General features: G+C 38.2%; 2 protein-coding genes across 5 annotated transcripts; both read right to left on the bottom strand.

Moving 5' to 3' along the window:
- Positions 1-690: 690 nt before the first annotated feature.
- LOC105540234 (small proline-rich protein 2D-like) lies at positions 691-2,891 on the bottom strand. 4 transcript variants are annotated; one of them, XM_011980775.1, is made up of 3 exons: positions 2,730-2,886; positions 1,625-1,737; positions 691-1,323 (listed from the first exon to the last, which is right to left on the bottom strand). In XM_011980775.1, exons 1-3 carry the CDS (start codon positions 2,768-2,770, stop codon positions 962-964), a joined length of 516 nt encoding a protein of 171 aa, XP_011836165.1. In that variant the 5' UTR covers positions 2,771-2,886; the 3' UTR covers positions 691-961. The 4 variants fall into 4 exon arrangements, with proteins under 4 accessions (XP_011836165.1, XP_011836185.1, XP_011836171.1 ...); XM_011980795.1 differs by lacking the exon at positions 1,625-1,737 and having other exon boundaries at positions 2,730-2,891; XM_011980781.1 differs by lacking the exons at positions 1,625-1,737; positions 2,730-2,886 and adding an exon at positions 2,036-2,077.
- Positions 2,892-17,413: 14,522 nt separating this feature from the next.
- Positions 17,414-17,971, bottom strand: LOC105540223 (small proline-rich protein 2E-like). Its single transcript, XM_011980763.1, has one exon. It carries the CDS (start codon positions 17,700-17,702, stop codon positions 17,484-17,486), a length of 219 nt encoding a protein of 72 aa, XP_011836153.1. The 5' UTR covers positions 17,703-17,971; the 3' UTR covers positions 17,414-17,483.
- Between the last annotated feature and the right edge of the window lie 4,321 nt (positions 17,972-22,292).

Below are 22,292 nucleotides of genomic sequence, written 5' to 3'. Positions count from 1 at the left end.
TGGTATTAGGTTTTCTGTTTCTGATTTCGTTGGCTTAGCATAATGGCCTCCAGTTTGATCCACATTGCTACAATAGACATGATCTGATTTTTTTTTATAGCTGTGTAGAATTAATGGCATATATTCATCATATTTTTTAAATCCACTCTACTATTGATGGGCATTTAGGTTGATTCTATGTCTTTGCTATAGTGAATATGGCTGCAATAAATATACACTTGCATGTGTCTTTACGTTAGGACAATTTATATTCCTTCGGGTATACACCCAACAGTGAGATTGCTGGGTCAAATGGTAGTTCTGTTTTCATGATAATGTATTGCTGCTAATAGACTACTATCAAATGAGTAGTAATGATATGTCAGGAATTGTGTCAACTGAATTCCTGATATTAATTCCATTTTATGCCCAAGATAAGTTTGTAATATAAATATTATTTTCCACATTTTGGAATAAAGCGATTAAAATCCTGGTTGATTTGTTCTTCAAATCAATCAAACACTGATTAAGGAAAATAAAAGGGGTTTAGAATGATATAAAAATAATCGTTGATATGACCCAAAATTCAGATGACAATAATTGTGAAATCCTGGTCCTGGGATAAAAGAAAGATAGAACTAAATCCAAATGATCATATAACATTACTAATAAAGCAAATTTGAAAAGAAACAAAAGATTCATTGACACATATTATGCATAGATACTTTATTCAGGGAGTGAAAGGAAAGTGACAACTACACAGGTGGTAGAAGCTCATGCCCAGGGGACAGACAGACACAGAACACATCAACAGAATTCTCTGATGGTTCTCAAGGAGAGAGCTGCAGCTCTTTCTTCTGAAGCTCTGGAAGCCGACACAGCCCAGGACTTCCTTTTCTCAGCTCCACCTGGACAGTGGCAGTATGGCAGCCTCAGAAAGGAAACCTTTTGCTGTCACGGATCATCACGGGCAGGTCACTGGTTAAGGAGAAAGAAGCTCCCTGTGCATCCATAGAAGGCTTTGGTGAGAAGATGCAGGTGGAGCTGTGGAACAAGGTGAGCCCATTATCTTTATCCTTTCATGGTCCTGATGAATCCTGAAGCTGTTACTTGCTCTTGGGTGGACACTTTGGCTGGCAGGGTGGGGAAGGTGGCACAGGAGGATATTTCTGCTGGCACTGCTGAGGTGGGCAGGGCTGTGGACACTTTGGTGGTGGGCAGGGCTCAGGGCACTTCGGGGGTGGACATGGCTCTGGGCACTTTGGCGTGGGGCACACAGGAGGTGGCTGGCAGGGCTGCTTGTACTGCTGCTGTTGATAAGACATCCTGCTGGAGTCTCAGAATCTGAAGGAAATGATACGACAGTGTTCACGGGAAGGGACTCCTCCAGAGAGAGAAGCCAAAACTTATGTAATACCATGAAATATTATTACTCCCTCTCCAAGAAATTATTTAAACTCTTAACTGCCTTTTCAAGACTCCCTCATTTCTCCCTTCCACTTTAGCAAATTGCTTCCTTGGCCCTGGGAAATCTTGTGTTTTGTCATACAATTTTTCCAAGGAAAATATCTCTGTAGTAATGAACCAAGCATGTCATCTCCGTGAAAATAACATCTTTAGGAAAGGCAGTGGCAAGTTCAGATACCATAAGCAATCTCACAAGCCATTTCTATTATCATTATCTGTAGTAAAGTCCCAGTGGGTTGATGTGAGCACAGAACAAAGGGCTGTTTGGGAAGGATTGTAGACTCTTGGCACCTGTTAAGACACAAACCTTTGAAAAAGACACCAGGAAAACATGGGGAAAAAATACTTTGTTCTTTTTTCTTCTTAAATTCAAAGCTTTCCTATTAAATTCTCTGTCCATATGGACACCTAACTGTATACAAGAAACAAGCTAAGATAGAATATCACCATACTCTAATTCTAAATTTCCATCTACTAAGTAACATCAAACCCATGGTCACAGAATTGTATCAACCAAACTTGCTGTTTTCAGATTAAATTCAACATTTCAGGGCATAAAGAACTGAGGAACTTAAGGACTCACACTCACCAGGTTCTCCAAAGCAGATCGGTGCTAGAGTACCAGGAGTTTAAGAGTGGTGCAACAGGGAACCTCTTTATAGGACTTGCTGCCCCACCCAGTGGGAAGTGGGAACTGCCTAAAAGTGGGCTTGTCCAGCAACGTCGAAAGTAAAATACAAATGTATCCATATCTGGCATGAGAGGGATTCTCAAACTAGGAAATATCCTGTTCTGGGATCTCCCCACTGGGTTAAGTGCTTATGACTCACAGAGGACCTGCCTTAGATCTCAGTTTCAGTGACTTATGTCAGAGAGATAATCAAGGGATTCTCTAACTGGTTGTCCAGGGCTCTCTTTCTTGATTGGGAACAGCGATCCTTTCCTATCTTACCCACTCTGAGTCATAAAACTTCCTGTCCTCATCCACTCTAGCTGAATGCCATATTGTTGTACATGAACCCAACTCTACCTCTACTTTCCTCCTACAATTGGCCAATGTGCTAGAAGGAAGGAGAGACCTAACAAAGGCCTGAGCTAAGCTTTTTCTTTGCTAAGTTCCATGACGGCAGGCATGTCACCTCTCCTCCCTGGGATTATAAACAGAGGAGAATAATACTTACCTCTGGGTTTGCAGGCTGACCACATTGTGCTATCTGCTGATCCTGTTCAAGACTGAAATTTTCTTTGCCACCTATTTCTCGCATAAAACCTCAGATTTTTACGTATATTCCTTTCCTCTTTGAAGCTGTCTTCTATACCACATTTGTAGCTTCTACACTACATTCGTAGAGGCAATTGCATCCCAGGACAGATTCGAGAGCAAGATCTAGTCTCCCCAGCACGTTTGCTACTTTCTGCCATTAAGGATGTGTACTACAGCCTTTTTGTTTATAAAAGGTAATGGAGAGAAGGAAACCAAAGTTACAAGTATTCACTCAAAATCTATGTATGGAACCATGCCTATATGGTTCCCTGTGAACATCCTATAGAGAACAAGCTGTATAGACATTATCGTATGTAAATAATTAAAAGTAGGTTTGCAGAGTGAGGAAGGTCAGAGCACTTAAAGTCTAACTCTGAGGGAAAATACAAACAAAAGGTAATCCAATATGTATTCTTCCTCTCTATTTCCAAACAAGTTTTAGATGCTTCTCAGTGTTTTTTAATTTGTTTGCATGTTCTTCCTTTTTCTTTTCCATAAACCTTCTAGTCCCTCAAACTGCTAGATTATCAACTCATACCCCAATGTACACCTCTCATCTGTCCATTTTGGTACATATTGTTCACTTAACACATATATTGTCAATGCATTCAGTGATTGTTCTTTCACAACTTTTTAAAACTCTTCCTGCAATCAGTGAGCTTTTCTAAGTATTGTGTATTAAACATTTAAAGTGATGTTGCTACAGCTTCCTTATCTGGACCATTAATCAGGAAGTTCTCCAATAATGTGGTTTTAGAAGTGAATAAGAAGAAAGGAGAATGAGGAAGAGGAAAGACTCAAAATCACTGGAGCAGTCACCAGCTGTCTCCGGGAAGGGCAGGAGTGTTGAATGAAGCCAGCGTAACATCCCTCTCAGTTAAGCAGGTTAGGCACCCAGAACAGCTGTTGCTCTTGTCAGTAAGGAAGAGCTTTTGGCCAAGATCACCACTGCCCAGGACACTACAGAAATAGAGTCATCATGTCAGCACCCTGAAGCCAGGTGTTTACAAATGGTGTTCTCACTAAATGCTTCCTATAGACTATTATACATGCCAAGCACTTCACTGGGCAAAGTAAAGGTCATTTACTCAATAAATCACCTACTACTCCCCAAGAGCCTCACATCACATCTAAAACATAAATCCATAGAGAAATGTCTGATTTCTGCCATGCAAAACTGAAGAATTCGCTGCCAAATGAGATCACTGTGTGAGATAACACAGTTTAGGTCACACCCTGAGACTCCCCTTCTGAAGACACCCCACTCAAACAGGCTGCTTATCACAGCAGTACAGGCACCAGAGTGGCAGCAGCCCTAGTGCCCCCAGCATCTCAGACAGGGTCACTTTACAAGTTGAGGTGGAGAACTGGAAACTCACAGTTCCTCACAGACCATACATGAAGAGCGACCACAACATGAAGAGGGGCAGCTAGGAGTCACAGTTTCCCCACGTTAGGACATCCAGGCCCTGAGACATGGAGCAAGGCACACTTCACACACACACACACACACACACACACACACAGAGACACGCACACCTCATGGGTCTTTATCATCTATCTTCATGTCTAAAGAGCTTAGCTTTATGTTCTTTAAGAGTCTAATAGCCTGGCTGGGCGCAGTGGCTCACGCCTGTAATCCCAGCACTCTGGGAGGCCGAGACGGACGGATCACGAGGTCAGGAGATCGAGACCATCCTGGCTAACACGGTGAAACCCCGTCTCTACTAAAAATAAAATTTAAAAAAAAAAAAAAAAATTAGCCAGGCGCGGTGGCGGGCGCCTGTAGTCCCAGCTATTCGGGAGGCTGAGGCAGGAGAACGGCCTGAACTCCGGGGGGCGGAGCTTGCAGTGAGCCGAGATCGCGCCAATGCACTTCAGCCTGGGTGACAGAGCGAGACTCCGTCTCAAAAAAAAAAAAAAAGAGTCTAATAGCCTTAGGTTCATTCCTATTACTTCCACTCCATAATTTTCTAGGGGATCATTAGGTATGAATTATTAGTACTTAAAAATGACGGGAAAGAACAAAAAATTTATTTGGTCTAATACTTGATTCAACATTTTATCTCACATTTTACTATGATACATTCCACTAAACCAAATAGTGCTAGCAAATGAAGATTTAAAATTAAATATGTAAACAAATAAAGAAACAAGAATCGTGGCAAAATATTCTTCTTATGCTCAGAGAAATGGTAACTGTAAGCCCCCATGCATATCTGCCTTCTGCTTTTATTTCTGAATGGAAGGTTTAGTCTCCATTGTCTTTCCATAATTCGATGTATCAGATAAATATACGGTAGAATTCTGAAGATAATTAAGAAGGATGTTTTGAAAGATTATTTAATATTATTTAAAATCTTCAAATTTTACTAAAATTTATGTAAAGGATGATAACATTTTCATTAACATGTATTTATTAAAAGTTAGAAAATATGTAAAACAACCAATTAAATGTGATTATATTTGGCTGGTATAATTATAAATGATGTTTATTTTCCGGTTTTACTTTTCAAAATATTCTCCCAATGTTACCTATTATTGAGTAAGGAATCTTAAAATCCTACTTTGTAAAGCTGACAGAGACAAGCCTGTCCATTGTCCAATTAGTGAGAAAACGGTCTTCCTTCTTTTCAGCATTTTTGGCCAGACACTAAAGGTGGGACTGGATGTAAGTAGCAGTTGTTTTATTGTTATAGCTCTACATTTGATCACCTCACTACTAAAATCTTTCTTGAAGAAAACCCCAGGAATAACTCCCGTCCTCATAGCATTGACATATACACACAGAAGCCACAGACACTCCATAGCCATATGTATCTCATATGTATCTATGAAACAGTTTACCAAAATTAGGAGATCATACTAGGGTAAAAAAATTCAGGAATGAGTTTGACTACTGTCCAAGAGCCAGGGGGATGGAAAGCATAAATTGGCCATAATATGATGAAATTGGAAGAAATGGGTGATTAGTAGAACAGGTAGTAACGATAATAGAAGATAGTGATAATAATAGTACCTACCGCTAATTGTCATGAGAAAACAACTAAAGCAGAGACTGCATTTAAAGTATCTAGCACAGGCTACAGATAGGACTCAAAATGCTAAAGTAACATATTGTTAATGAAAGAGATAGAGGCAAGATATCAAGTTCAAGTTGTTTATGGTTGAGAAAGTTATTTGCTTCACCTTTAACATCTTTTATATTATCTTATTGAAGTGTGTGCCAGAAGTTTTTAGGACAAAGCAAATGCAAATATGTGATTTAAATGAAGTGTGCAGAAACAATACGATGGGATGATTTTGACACTTATTCTATGTGATGAAAATGAGATGTTAACATAAGCAGAGATTTTGAGCATAGGATAGAAACCAGGTGGTTTAATTGTTCCCTGACGTTTGGACTCTCTCTGACTTTCCTCTGAATTCAGTTAATATAAGAAAATAAATCTAAATACAATAAATAGCAATATGTGGATTTGTTCATGTGTAAAAACAAATAGCATTTACAGAGATTTAGCATTCTGTGTGAAAAAAATATACAATGTTACCTCCAATTTGGTTTGCTGTTACTGTAGTTAGTTGTTTAGGATAATAAAGAAATCATTCCTTTAAATATCACTTTCCTTCTGGTGGCAAATTACCTAAATTTTAAGCTAAATCCTTATAAGAAACTGAATAGCTCTTTAGCATTAATCTTCCCAAAGTGAATAGACCCTATATATTCTACTTTTATTGTCTCTATATGTTAGATTAGTGTATTTAAAAGCATAATTTCAAGAGCTATTAGTAATATAAAGGAATCCTATATGCTTAGTGTTAAGATGAGAATGAGAAGGATATGTGGTAAATAATGGAATGAATCAGATACTTCTTTTTGTAAGAATCTTTTCAAGATAATGAACTTGCATAGGCCATGGTTTCCCTCCAAAAAAGTTAAAAAGGAAAACAAAGAAACACAGACAAAATTGTGAAAACATTTGGAGAGAAAAAACTGTTTGAACTCTAACATATAAGACAAGAGACCTGAATTCTGCTGTAAGTGGGAGAAAGGCTAAATAAAACATAAAAGTTATGAGAAAAGTCAAAACTAATTCACAATCTTAAAGAGATAAACATAATTTTATTATATGAGTCAACAAAAGCACATTCAAAAATTGATCTAACAGATTTCAAAATATGTTGACAAAAAATAATCTGCATTCAAATAATTATAGCAGCTTTATTCATAATCTCCAAGATCTGTGATCTACCAAGATGCCCTTCAATAATTCAATTGATTAACTGGGGTGCATCACACCCAAGCAATGGAATACTATGCAGTGATAACATGGAATGACCTATCAAAACTCACAGACATGGCTGAATTTTAAATGAAGCTGATACATAAGAAATAGTCTCAAAGGTTACATACTGTATGGTTCCATTTATACAAATTCTGAAAAATGCAAAATTACACATCCAAAAAGAACAAAAAACTCCCAGTTAAATTAATTCAATGACACCCATACTGAGACGTATTATAATTAAACTATCAAAAGAGAGAATATTGAAAGCAGCAAGAGGGAAGTGAATCATCATATCTAAGGGATTATTAATAAATAGTTGACCAAATTCTTACCAAAAATCTTTAGGATCAGGAGGCAATGGGATGATAAATTGAAAGTAAAAAAAACCTAGACTTCTTTCAACCTAGAATTCTACAGCTGGCAAAATTGTCCTTAAAAATGATGATAAAATTATAATGTTCTTGGAAATCAAAACTTAAGGCAGTTCATTACCCCTAGATTTTCTGTATGAGAAATGATAAAGAGAGCCTCTGAGGTTGAAAAAAGTGCTGGAGAGAAATTTGAAACTGTATGAGAACACAAAAATCTCTGGTAAGTGTATACAGGTACATAAAAGCCAGCATTATTGTAATTTTAGCTTGTAACTCCACTTTTTATTTTCTACAAGATTTAAAATGCAAATGTGTACAAAATAATTGCAAATCTGTGTTAGTGAACACACAATGTATAAAGATGTAATTTGTGAACTCAACATAAAAAGAGGATAAGATTGTATGAGTGAACTTTTCTTGTTTTTATTTTTATTTTTATTTTTGAGACAGAGCCTCACTCCATCACCCAGGCTGAAATGCAGCGGCAAGATCTTGGCTCACTGCAACCCCCACTTCCTGGTTTCAAGCAATTCTCGTGCTTCGGAAATCACGCCCAGCTGATTTTTGTATTTTTAGTAGAGACAGGGTTTTGGCACGTTGGCCAACTGGGTGTGAGTCAACTTTTCTATGCTATTGCAGTTACATAGTGTTAATTCAAATTAAATTACTATAACTTTAGAATATTATACATAATCCCAATCAAAATCACAAAATAAATATTTTCAAGTATACACAAAAGTAAAAAGGCAATAAAATAGTTTTAGTACAAAAAAATCAAGTAAATATAAATCAGAAAGTGTTGAAAGACAAATAATATACAGAAAAGAGTGAATGCAGAAGGAAGACCTCCCTTATCAGTAATTACTTTAAATGTGAATGAATTAAACTTTCCTCAACACCACAAACTGGGGAACTGAATCAAAAAGAAAAAAAAATGATTCAACTATTTGCTGTTTAAAAGAGACTGACTTTACAGCTAAAGACACAAAGGAGGTGAAAGTAATAGGAAAGAAAAAGATATTTCATGTAAATTGCCAAAAGAGACCAGACGTGGCTGCACTAACATTAGACATCATTAACTTTAACTTGAGAACTGTTATACAGTACTACAAAGGACATATATAGATAAAGAGATTTATTCACCAAGAAATTATGCAAGTTATAAACATACATTTACTGAACATCAGAACTCCAAAATATACGAAGATAGAGTGAGAGAAATTAAAAGAAGAAATAGATAGGTCTAAAACAAATGTTGAAAACTCGAATACTTCCCTCTCAAAAATGGATAGAATGATAGAAATTAAAAACAATAGCGGACTTAAATATATAAACCAATTGGAACAAACAGACAAATATAGAACACTCCAACCAGAAAGAACAGGATATCCCTTACAGTTTTCTTAAGAGAAAATGGAAGAACACTCTCCAGGATAGACCACATAATAGGCTACAAAACAAGTTAATATATTTTAAAAGGCTAAAATCATACAAAGTACTTTTCCAATCACAATAGAATAAAATTAAAAACCTATAACCCAATTAAAACTGGAAATTTCACAAATTTGTGGAAATTAAACAACAAACTCTTAAATGACCAACAGGTCAAAAAAGAAATCACAAAGAAAATTAGAAATCACTTGAGACTACTGACAACAAAACACATCAAACTAAAACTTATAGTTTGCAGCAAAAGCAGTGCTAACAGGGAAATTTATAGCCATACCCACATACATTTTTAATGACAGAAAAATATCTCAGATCAATAACCTCATGTACAGCTTAGGAAACTACAAAAACTAAAGCACACTAAACCCCAGAAAAGTAAATATGAGCCTAGAGTAGAGATACTAATAAAGTACAAGCGAACCGTAGAGAAAAATCAATAAAATTAAGTTTTATTTCTTTGTAAAGGTCAATAAAATTGAAAAATCTTTAGACAGACTAACTACAGGGAAAAAATGCAATATAACGTTCAAATAGCTAAAATCTAAAAGAAAGTGAGGAGGTTACTACTGATTTTACAGAAATAAAAAAATTTTAAGCAGAAAGTATGAACAATTCTGTCAGTTTATCAGATAACCAGTTGAAATGAACAAACTCTTAGATATACACTATCCAGCAAACCAAATCATGAAGAAATAGAAAATTTGAAAAGATATAATAAGTAAAGAATTTGAATCACTAATCTAAAATTTCACAAGAAAGAAAAGTGTTGACCCAGAAAGATTTACTGGAGAAGTATATACCAATCTTTCTCAAACCCTTTCACAAAAGAAAACTGAAAATAGGGACTACTTCCTGTCTTTTTCCATGAGGTTCGCCATTATCCTGATACAAAAGCCAGACAAAGACACTACAAGAAAACTACAGACCAATATTCCTCATGAATATTGATGCAAAAAAGCCTCAAAAACATTTAGCATGCCAGATAATTCCTGTGGCCCTGGGCAAGATGGCCAACAGGACGCAGTCAGGTGGAACAGCTACCACTAAGGGACGGAGATGACAGGTGCACTTCTAACAGATATTCAGAGAGAAGGCACTGAGAGTGAACGAAGAGAAGATCCTGAAGCTAGGCTGAAAAGAGAGAAAGTTGGGAGCCCTGCATAGGGACACTACACACCAGGACTGGTTCCTAGCCTCCAGTAACTCCAGGGGAACAGCTGAGTTGAACCCGCAGGGAGCAACCCACTCCCGCCATGGGCCTCTGGAATCCCTGCAGGAGGAGACCCCCTCAACCACCAGGGACACTCCAGTTGGCAGGGAGAGCTGCTTAGAGAAGTGACAGGGGCAGCATGCCAGCTAATGTGGAGCCCAAAGGGTTTGGTTGGGGAGTGTCTGTAGTGGAGCAGGGCCAGGGATGGCCATCTCACTAGGCTAAACTTGCTCACATTGGAGACTTTAGCCCTTGGGGAGCTGTTGGACCTGAACTGTGCAGGTCAAATCTTGTGCTTCAGATGGGGAAAGTCTGACCTGAGCACTCCGTGGTCAGCTGGTCTCTCCCGTCTTGCCAACCTGGCTATACCTGCTTGCAGGGCAAACTCGTGTGACCTTGGGACCCACATTGTAGCCTCTGTGCTGACAGATCACAGCTGACAAGTGGAGAACTCCAGCTGGGCAGCCACCCACAGTCACCTACCAGCCCATCTGCTCACTCCACACACTACAGCTTCCCCTGGGCCCAGAGCAACACTCCATGTCACTTTGCTGGCATGTGTGTGCATGAATGGGTTTTGTTTTCCTCTCCCTACCAATGCATGTGAGTGTGTGCATCCTACCCTGCCACTGCTGCAGTGAGAGTACAGTCAGCTCATTCTCCCTAGCGATGACCATTGTAGTCACAGAGCCATGGCAAGCACAAAGCCAGGAAGCCACACCCCTGCCAGTGCACTGCCCATGCCAGTGTATACCCTTGTGCCAACACTGCCATAAGAGTGAAACTAGGCACTGAAAACAGTGGAAACTCCTCACCCCAAACAACCACCCCTGCCCACAGCACAGTGAGAAAGCACACAGACCTGCACCCACCACACCCCACCCACAACCCAAGAACACTACAAGTACGACCACACACACACAGTCTCCAGCAGGGACTCTGTACCCTGCCAAGAAACATTGCTTCCACCACTGTGGTGAATGTCCCCACAGAGGCAAGTACACTAGCACCTGCAAGAACCCTGCCCCAGCCTAAAAGTATGCACCCTGCCATGCTGCCACTGCTCCTGGCATATACAAACAGGAATGGATCCCCCTGCTCCTACACTACAAAACACTTTGGCTGACACCACTCATCACAGTGTAGTGACCAGGGGTCAGGGAGCACCTCAGCCTCCAAACCACAGTGGATTCCTAACCTGGGGGAGCCAAAGAACAAAGTCAGGCCTGATACAGTTCCCCCAGAGTTACGGCATGCAGTCCATGAGTTGGGAGCTGAGTGCTGGGACCCTAAAATCTTTCACAAATGAAGCCAGTCATCTGAATTGACCTTACACCATAATCAAAACCTCAAGGTTATCAAATGAGATTTAAAAAAATAAAATCCATCTAAACATCACCAACCTCAAAGACTGAAGGAGTATAAGACACAAAGATAAGAAAGAAGCAATGCAAGAATTCTGAAAACTCAAAACACCAGAGTACCTTCTTTCCTCCAAATGACCACATGACCTCTCCAGCCATGGTTCAGAACTGGGCTGAGATGGCCAAAATGCTAGAAATGGAATTCAAAATATAGATAGGAAGGACGATCAATAAAATGCAGGAGTATTCTGAAACCCAATCCAAGAAGACTAAAAATCACCATATAACAATGCAGGAGCTGACAGACAAAATAGTCAGTATACAAAAGAACATAACTGACCTGATAGAGCTGAGAAACACACTAGAAACTATACATTTTGTCGTGTGTTTCTCAGTTCTATCAGGTCAGTTATATTCTAATGCAATCACAAGTATTAGTAATAGAGTAGAACAAGCAGAGAAAAGAATTCCAGAGTTCGAAGACTAACTTTTTGAAATAAGACAGTCAGACAAGAATAGAGAAAAAAGAGTTAAAAGAAATGAACAAAATCTCAAAAAATGGTATCTTCTAAAGAAACAAAATATATGAATCATTGATGTCCCTGAAAGAGATATGGAGAGTGTAACCAGCTTGAAAGTATATTTCAGGATATCATCCATGAGAACTTCCCCAACCTAGCAAGACAGACAGACATCGAATTCAGAAAATGCAAAGAACCCTAGTAAGATACTACAGCAGAACATCATCCCCAAGATATATAATCATCAGATTTTTCAAGGTCAAATGAAGGAAAAAATGTTAAAAGCAGCTAGAAAGAAAGGTCAGGTTTCCTACATAGGGAAACCCAGCAGACTAACAGCAGGCCTCTCAGCAGAAATCATGCAACCCAGAAGAGATTGGGGGCCAGTTTTCAACATTCTTAAAGAAAAGAAATTCCAACCTAGAATTTCAACTAGAAACTAAACTTCAAAAGTGAAGGAGAAATAAGATACTTTTCAGACAAGCAAATGCTGAAGGAATATGGTACCACAAGACATACCTTACTAGAGCTCCTGAAGGAAGTGCTAAGTATAAAAAGGAAAGACTATTATCAGCCACTACAAAAACACACTTAAGTACACAGAACAGTGACACTATAAAGCAACTACATACATAAGTTTGCAAAATAACCAGCTAACATCATGATGACAGGATCAAATCCACATATTTCATTAGGCTGTAATCAAGAAGATCTTTGAAACTAATGAGAATGAAGATACAACATACCAGAATCTCTGGAACACAGCTAAAACCATATTAAGGGGAAATTTATGGCACAAAATGCTCACATCAAAAAGTTACAAAGGTCTCAATTTAGCAACATGACATCACAACTAAAAGAACTAGAGAATCAAGAGAAAACCAACCCCAAAGCAAGCAGAAAATAAGAAATACCTAAAATTAGAGCTGAACTGAAGGACACTGAGACATGAAAAATCATTCAAAAGATCAACAAATCCAAGAGGTGGGTTTTTTAAATTAATGAAATAAATAGACTGCTAACTAGACTAATAAAGAGGAAAAGAGAGAAAATCTAGGTAAACACATTTAGAAATGACAAAGGAGATATTACCACTGACCCCACAGAAATACAAATAACCATAAGAGAATATTATGAACACCTCTATGCACATAAGCTAGAAAATCTAGAAGAAAAAAATACATTGTTGGACACATACACTCTCCCAAGCCTGAGCCAGGAAGAATTTGAATCCCTGAAAGGACCAGTAATGAGCTCCAAAATTGAAACAGTAATAAATAGCCTACCAATCAAAATAAGCCCAGGACAAGCCAAATTCACAGCTGAATGTGACCGGATATACAAACAAGAACTAGTATCTGCTCTTGTTTTCTGCTAAATAAATATTCCTGCTAAAACTATTTCACAATATTGAGGAGGATGAACTCCTCCCTAGCTCATTCTATGAGGCCAGCATTATCCTGATACCAAAACCTGACAGGGACACACACACACACACACAAACAGCAGGTCAGTATCCTCAATAAACATCAATGCAAAAATTCTCAACAGAATACTGGCAAGCCGAATCCAGCAGCACATCAAAAAGCTTACCCACCACTATCAAGTTGGCTTTATCCCTGGGATGTAAGGTTGGTTCAACAATAAACATATCAATAAATGCAATTCATCACATAAACAGAACTAAAGGCAAAAATCATATGATTATCTCAATACATGCAGAAAAAGCTATCCATAAAATTCGAAATTCTTTCATATTAAAAACTCTCTATAAACTAGGTACAAAAGAAACTTACCTCAAAATAATAAAAGCCATCTACGTAAAACACACAGCCAATATCATACTGAATGGCGAAAAGCTGGAAGCATTGCCCTTGAATACCAACACAAGACAATTCTGCCCTCTTTCACCACTCCTATTCAACCTAGTATGGGAAGTCCTGGACACAGCAATCAGGGAAGATAAAGAGAGAAAGGCATCAAAATAGGAAGACAGAAAGTCAAACTATTCGTATTTGCACATGACATGATTCTATGTCTAAAAAAAGCCCTATAGTCTCGAAACAAAAGCTCTTTCAGCTGATAAACAACTTCGGCAATGTTTCAGAATTCAAAATCAATGCACAAAAATTACTAGCACTCCTATACAGCAACAAAAGACAAGGCCAAGAGCCAATTAACAAACAATCCCATTCACAATAGTGGCAAAAATAATAAAAATACCCAGGAATACAGCTAACCAGGGAAGTAAAAGATCTCTAAACGGAGAGCTACAAAACATCGCTGAACAACATCAGAGATGACACAAATGTAGGGAGCACATTCCGTGCTCATAAATAGGAAGAATCAATATCATTAAGATGACCATATTGCCCAATTTACAGATTCAGTGTGATTCCTATCAAACCACCAATGACATTCTTCACAGAAGTAGGAAAAAAAACTCTTTTAAAATTCATATGGAACCAAAAATGAGCCCAAATAGTCAAGGCAATCCTAAGCAAAAAGAAAAAACTAGAGGCATCACACTACCTGACTTCAAACTATACTACAAGTCTACAGCAACCAAAACAACATGGTACTTTTACAAAAACGGACACACACTAATGCAGCTGAATAAGGAAGCCAGAAATAAAGTATCACACCTGTAACTATCTGATCATCTAAAAAAGTGACAAAAACAAACAATGGGGAAAGGGCTCCCTTTTCAATAAATGGTGCTGGGAGGACTGGCTAGCCATACGCAGAAGATTGAAACTGGATGCCTTCTTTACACCATATACAAAAATCAACTCAAGATGGATTAAAGACTTAAATGTAGAACCCACAACCATAAAAACTTTGAAAGACAACCTAAGCAATACCAGTCTGGACATAAAGACAGACAAAGATTTCATGAATAAGATGCCAAAAGCAATTGCAACAAAAACAAAAATTGGCAAGTAGGATCTAATTAAACTAAAGAGCTTCTGCAAAGCAAAGGAAACCATCAAAATATCCTACAGAATGGGAGAAAATTTTTGCAAACTATGCATATTGTAAAGGTGTAATATCTAGTATCTACAAGGAATTTAAAGAAATTCACAAGAAAAGAAAAACAGCCCTATTAAAAAGTGGGAAAAGGACAGGAACAGACACTTTAAAAAGAAGATATATGTGTGATCCACATGCATATAAAAAAAAAATCTCAGTATCACTGACCATTAGAGAAATGCAGATCAAAACCACAATGGGAGACTGTCTCACCCCAGTCAGATGGCTATTGTTAAAAAGTCAAAAATAAAAGGTGCTAGAAAGGTTGTATAAAAAAAGGAATGTTTATGCACTGATGGTAGGAGTGTAAATTAGATCAACTATTGAAGAGAACAGTATGGCAATTACTCAAAGAACTAAAAACAGAACTACTATTCCAACCAGCAATCCCATTACTTGGCACATACCCAAAGGAATACAAACCATTCTATATCATAAAGACACATGCATGTGTTATGTTCATTGCAGCACCATTCATAATAGTGAAGACATGGAATTAAACTAAGTGCCCATCAATGATAGACTAGATAAAGAAGATACGGTACATATACACCATGGAATACAGGTACATAGATGGAGCTGGACACCATTATCCTTAGCAAACTAACGCAGGAACAAAAATTCAAATACCGCTTGTTCTCACTTATAAGTGTGAGTTACATGATGAGAAAACAAGGACACCTCAAAGCGGCAGACACTGGCACCCACCACCGGGTATGGAGAAGGAGAGGATCAAGAAAAATAACCATATTGCCTATATGTGATATGAGCTTGCCTATATAACAAACCTACACATGTGCCCCTGAACTTAAAACAAAAGTTAAAAAAAACTATGCTGGAGAGGGTGCAAAGAAAAAAGAAGCCTTGTATACTCTTGGTGGGAATGCAAATTAGTACAGTTGCTATGGAAAACAGTAAGAAGATTTCTCAAAAAACTAAAAACAGAACTACCATTCAATCCAGCAATCCAGCTGCTGTGTAGCCATCCAAAGGAAAAGAAATCAGTACGTGAAAAAGGATGCCTGAACTCCCATGGTTAATGCAGTACTATTTGCAGTAGAAAAGATGTATAACCTAAGTGTCCATTAATGAATGAATGAACAAATAAAATATGTATATACACACAATGAAATACTATTCCATTATAATAAAAAGAATGAAATCCTGTCATTGGCAGCAACATGGATGGAACTGGAGGTCATTATGTTAAGTAAAATAAATCAAGCAGAGAAAGGCAAATATTGCATGTTCTCACTCATATGCAGGAGCTACAAACGTTGATCTATAAAGATGAATAGTAGAATGATAGATACCAGAGGCAAGGAAAGGTGTTCAGGGGGATGGAGAATGAAGAAATACTGGTTAATGAGTAAAACCATATAGATACATAAAATGAGTAAGTTTTAATATTTGATAGCAGAGGAAAGTGACTACAGTATACAACAATGTATTGTATGCTTCAAAATAGCTAGAATTAAAATGTTCCCAACAAAGAGCAATGATAAATGCTCCAGGTGATGAATGCCCGACATTTCCTGATATCCTGACTTGATCATTACACATTCTATTCATGCAAAAAAATCACATGTATGCAGTAAATGTATACAAGTATTGTGGATCAATACAAGTAACATTAGAGAGTCTTCTTATTTCCTATGTTAGTTACACCCAAGCCACTCTCTTGCCGGAACAAATACGGTAGTGCTTGTAGTGGGGAGTGATGATGATGATGATGATGATGATGATGATGATGATGATGATAGTGAAAACAGTGATGATATGTTGCTGCAAATAAAACTCTACTAAATGACAGCTAATTATGTTTTAGGCATTGTGCCAACCAAATATCAGATAGTAATCAAATTTTATGCCTTAGACTAGTTTGTGATGTAAATGTTAGTTTGCTTACTTTGCAGTAAAGAGACTGACATTCAGAGAAGTTGAATAATATCATCCTCAAATCAATCATATGCTAATTAAGGAAAATAAAAGGGGTTTAAAGTGATACAGGAATAATCTTTGGTATGACCCAAATTGTGAGATCCTGCTGTGAATCAAAGAAAGATTGAGATAAATCCAAATGGTTACATGATATTGCTAATATAGCAGATTTGAAAAGACACAAAGATCCATTCACAAATATTATGCATACATACTTTATTCAGGGAGTGAAAGGAAAGTGACAACTGCACAGGTGGTAGAAGCTCATGCCCAGGCTCATGACAGACACAGGAAACATCAACAGAATTCTGTGATGGTTCCCAGGGACAGAGCTGCTGGTCTTTCTTTCAGAGCTCTGGGAACGGGCACTGCTGAGGACTTCCTTTCTAAGTCTCCACCTAGATAGTGGCAGTATGGCAGCATCATAAAGGGAAGCTTTTGCTGTCAGGGCACATCACGGGCAGATCACTGGCTAAGGGGAAAGAAGTTCCTGTGTATCCCTGGATGGCTTTGATGAGAAGATGCAGCTGGAGCTGTGGAACGAGGTGAGCCAAATATCCTTATCCTTTCATGGTCCTGATGAATCCTGAAGCTGTTACTTGCTCTTGGGTGGACACTTTGGCTGGCAGGGTGGGAAAGGTGTCACCGGAGGACATTTCTGCTGGCACTGCTGAGGTGGGCAGGGCTCTGGACACTTTGGTGGTGGGCAGGGCTCAGGGCACTTTGGGGGTGGACATGGCTCTGGGTACTTTGGCGTGGGGCACACAGGAGGTGGCTGGCAGGGCTGCTTGCACTGCTGCTGTTGGTAAGACATCCTGCTGGAGTCTCAGAATCTGAAAGAAATGATATGACAGTGTTTGTGGGAAGGGACTCCTCCAGAGAGAGAAGCCAAAGCTTGTGTAATACCATGGAATGTAATTTATCCAATCTCTAAGAAATTATTTAAATTCTTAATTCCCTTTTCACGACTTTGTGGTTTCTCGCTTCCGCTTTAACAAATTGCTTCATTGTCCCTGGGAAATCCTGTGTTTTCTCATACAATTTTTCCAAATAAATTATCTGTTATAAAGAATCAAGCATGTTATGTCCCTAAAAACAACCAATTCAAGAAAGGTGGTCACAAGTTCAGACCCCCTGGGCAATCTAATAGGCCATTCCTATCATCATTATCTGTTATAAAGTCCCAGTGGGCTGACTTGGGCATAGAGCAAAGGGCTGCTCAGGGAGAACTGTAATCTCTCACACCTGCTAAGACACAAACGTTTGTAAAGGACACTGGAAAGACAGAGAATAAAGAAAAATCCTTGCTCTTTTTTCTTCTTCATATCAAAGGTTACCCCTTAACTTCTCTGTCCATGTGGATACCTACCTGTATAACAAAAGAAAGCTAAAATAGCATATCATTGTGCTCTAACCCTAAATTTTCATCCACTAAGTAACATCAAGTCAACATTCATAGGATTAGATCCACCAAACGTGCTATATTCAGATTAAACTCAACATTTCAGGGCACAAAGAAGAGAAGAACTCAAGGAAGCAGACTCACCGGGTTCTCCAAGGCAGATCAGTGCTCAGGTACCAGGGGTTTAGGAGTCGTGCAGCAGAAGATCTCTTTATAGAGCCTGCTACCTCACCCAGCAGGAAGTGAAACTACCCAAAACAATGCTGATCCAGCAATTTCTTAAGCCAAATGCAAATTTATCCACGACTGGCATGTGCAGGGTACTCAGAATAGGAAATCTCCTGTGCTGAAATCGCTCCACTGGGTTAAGTGCTCCTGACTCACGGAGGCCCTGCCTTGGATCTCAGTTTCAGTGACTTACGGCAAAGAGGGACTTGGGAGAATCTCTAACTGATGGTCAAGGAATCTCTTTCTTAATTGGGAACAAAGGTCTTTTCCTGTCTTACACCTTCCCTAAATCATAAAACTTCTGCCCTGATTCACTTTATCTGAATGCCATATTGTTGTACATGAACTCAATTATACCTCTACTTTCCTCATGCAATCTGCCAATGTGCTAGAAGGAAGGAGAGACCTAACAAAGGCCTGAGTTCTAGTCCAAGCCTTTTCTTTGCTCTGTTGTATGACCACAGGCAAGTCACCTCTCCTACGTGGAACTGTAAACAGGGAGAATAATACTTACCTCTGGGTTTGCAGGCATTGACCGCGTTGTGCCACCTGATGAATCTGTTTGAGCTTGAAATTTTCTCTTCTACCTCTTTCTTTCTCTCATAAAACTCCAGATTTTACCTATATTAACTTCCTCTTTAAAACTGTCTTCTCCACTCCATTTGTAGAGACATTTGTCCCCCAGGATAGATTCCAAAGTGAGATTGAGTCTCCCCAGCACGTTTTCTACTTGCTGCCCTTAAGGATGTGTACTATAGCCTTTTTATTTACAAAAATGTACTCTTGGACACCACCTTAAGGAAACAGAGACAATGGAACCAAAGTTACAAGCATTCACTCAAAACCTATGTATTGAACCATGCCCATATGGTTCCCTGTGAACACCCTATAGAGAACAAGTTGCATAGATTCACGTTATCATATGTAAATAATTAGAAGTAGGTTTGCAGAGTGCAGAAGTTCAGAGTACTTAAAGTCTGAAATCTAGGGGAAAATAAAAACTAAGTATAATCCAATATGTATTCTTGCTCTCTATTTCCAAACAGGCTTTAGGTGTTTGAAAGACAGTGTTTTGAAATGTGTTTGTATGTTCTTCCTTTGTCTTTTCTATAGACCCTCTAATCCCACAACCTGCTGGATTATCAACTCACACCCCAATGTACACCTCTCATCTGTCCATTTTGGCACATATTGTTCACTTAACACATATGTTGTCAACGCATTTAGTGATTGTTCTTTCATATCTTTTTTAAACTCTTCTTGCAATCAGTAAAGCTTTCTAAATATTGTATGTTAAGCATTTAAAGTGATATTTCTAGAGCTTCCTTATCTAGACCATTAATCAGGAAGCTTCCCAAGGACGTGGTTTTGCAAGTAGATGATAAGAGAGGGGAACGAGGAAGAGGAAAGACTCAGAATTATTAGAGCAGTCACCAGCTATGCTCCAGGAAGAACAAGTGTTGAATCAACCCAGTATCACATCCCTCAGTTAAGCAGGTTAGGTACCCAGAACTGCTATTTCTCCTGTCAGTAAGGAAGGGCTTTTGGCTAAGATCACCACTGGCCAGGACACTACAGAAATAGAGCCATCACGTCAGAACCTTGAGGCCAAATATTTACAAATAGTGTTCTCGCCCAATGCTTCCTATAGACTATTACACGTGCCAAATACTTCACTGGGCAAAGTAAAGGGTCTTTACTCAGTAGGTCCCCTACTACTCCCCAATAGCCTGACATCACATCTAAAACACAAATCCTTAAAGAAATATCTGATTTCCGCCATGCAAAATTGAAGAATTCGCTGCCAAATGAGATCACTGTGTGAGATAACACAGTTTGAGTCACACCCTGAGACTCCTGTTCTGAGAACACTCCACTCAAACAGCAGGCTCATCACACCAGTGCAGGCACTAGAGTGGCAGCAGCCCTAGTGCCCTCAGCATCTCAGACAGGCTCACTTTATAAGTTAAGGTGATGAACTTGAAACTCAGAGTTCCACACAGACCAGCCACATGAGGAATGGCCGCAATATGAAGAGGGACAGCTGATAGTCACAGCTTCCCCAAGTTAGGACATCCAGGCCCTGAGACATGGAGCGAAGCATACTTCACACACACACACACACACACACACACACACACACACACACTCCATGGGTCTTTATTTATCTATCATCTACCTTCATGTCTAAAGAGCTTAGCTTTATGTTTCTTAAGAGTCTGATAGCCTTAGGTTCATTCCTATTATTCCTACTTCCTAATTTTCTCAGGGATCATTAAGTATGAATTATTAGTTCATAAAAATGACAAGAAAGAATAAAAACTTTTATTTGGTCTAATATTTGATTCAACATTTTATCTCACATCTTACTACGACACATTCTACTATACAAAATAGTGCTGGCAAATGAAGATATAAAACAAAATATGAAAAAACTAAAGAAACAGGAATTGTAGTAAAATATTCTTGATATCTTAAGAGAAATAGTAACTGCGAGTCCCCATGCATATCTGCCTTCTGCTTTTATTTCTGAATAGAAGGCTTAGTCTGCATTGCCCTTCCATAATTCAATAAATCAGATAAACATATGGTAGAATTCTGAAAGTAATTAGGAAAGACGTTTTGGGAGATTATGTAATATTATTTAAAACATTCAAATTATACCAAAAATGTATGTAAATCATGATAACATTTTCATTAACATATTTATTAAAAGATAGGAAGCATGAAACAACATATTAAATGTGATTATATTTGGCTGGTGTAATTACAGATGATGTTTACGTTCTTATTTAACTTTTCAAAGTATGCTTCAAATGTTACCTATTATTGAGTAGAGAATCTTAAAATTCTACTTTGAGAAGCTAAAAATAGACAAGCCTGTCCATTGCCCAATTAGAGAGAGAGAGTTTTTTCGTTTTGTTTTGTTTTCATTTGTTTGTTTGTTTTCAGCACTGTTGGCTAGACACAAAAGGTGGGGCAGGATGTAAGTGCAGTTGTTTTATTGTTATAGCTCTACATTTGATCACATCCCTTCTAAAATCTCTCTTGAAGAAAACCCCAATAATAATACCCCTTCCTCATAGTATTGACATATACACACAGATGTTTACAAATGGTGTTTTCTCCAAATGCGAAAATTGTAGTAACCACAGACACCCAATAGCTGTATGTATCTGTGAAATCATTCACCAAAATTGGGAGATTGTTCTAGAGTAACAAAATCAGGAATGATAGTAACAAAATCTACTATCCAAGAGCCAGGTGGATAAAAAGCATAAATTGGCCATGATATGATGAAATTGGAAGAAACGGATGATTAGCAGGACAGGTAGTAAGGATAATAGAACATGGTGATAGTAATGGTAACTACCACTAAATTGTCATGAGAAAACAATTAAATCAGAGACTGCATATAAATACTTAGTACATGCTACAGACAGTGCTCAAAATGCTAAAGTAACACATTGTTAATGAAAGAGATAGAAGCAAAATATCAATTTTAAGTTGTGTATGGTTAAGAAAGGTATTTGCTTTCTCTTTAAGATATTTTATGTCATCCTTATTTTAAGTGTGTGCCAGAAGTTTTTAGGACAAAGCAAATGCAAATATATAATTTGAATGAAGTGGGCAAAAATAATAAGATGGGCTGATCCTGACATTTATTCTTATGTGATAAAAATGAGAGTTAATCTAAGCAGAAATTTAGATCAGTTCCTAGTTGTTTGGACTCTCTGAGACTTTCCTCTGAATTAAGTTAATACAAGCAAATAA

This window comes from Mandrillus leucophaeus, unplaced genomic scaffold, assembly GCF_000951045.1.
Source record: "Mandrillus leucophaeus isolate KB7577 unplaced genomic scaffold, Mleu.le_1.0 Scaffold1049, whole genome shotgun sequence".
Taxonomy (NCBI): Eukaryota; Metazoa; Chordata; class Mammalia; order Primates; family Cercopithecidae; genus Mandrillus; species Mandrillus leucophaeus.
This window is presented reverse-complemented; position numbering and strand designations above follow the sequence as displayed.

Bases quoted from the DNA above. Each gene is read 5' to 3' on its own strand.
- LOC105540234 (XM_011980775.1), bottom strand. From the start codon at position 2,770: ATGTGGTATAGAAGACAGCTTCAAAGAGGAAAGGAATATAC. The intron at 1,738-2,729 runs GTAAAAATCTGA...GTGTCTTAACAG, and splicing joins CAAAGAGGAAAGGAATATAC to GTGCCAAGAGTCTACAATCC. The intron at 1,324-1,624 runs GTATCTGAACTT...CATTTCCTTCAG, and splicing joins GGCTTGTGAGATTGCTTATG to ATTCTGAGACTCCAGCAGGA.
- LOC105540223 (XM_011980763.1), bottom strand. From the start codon at position 17,702: ATGTCTTACCAACAGCAGCAGTGCAAGCAGCCCTGCCAGCCACCTCCT.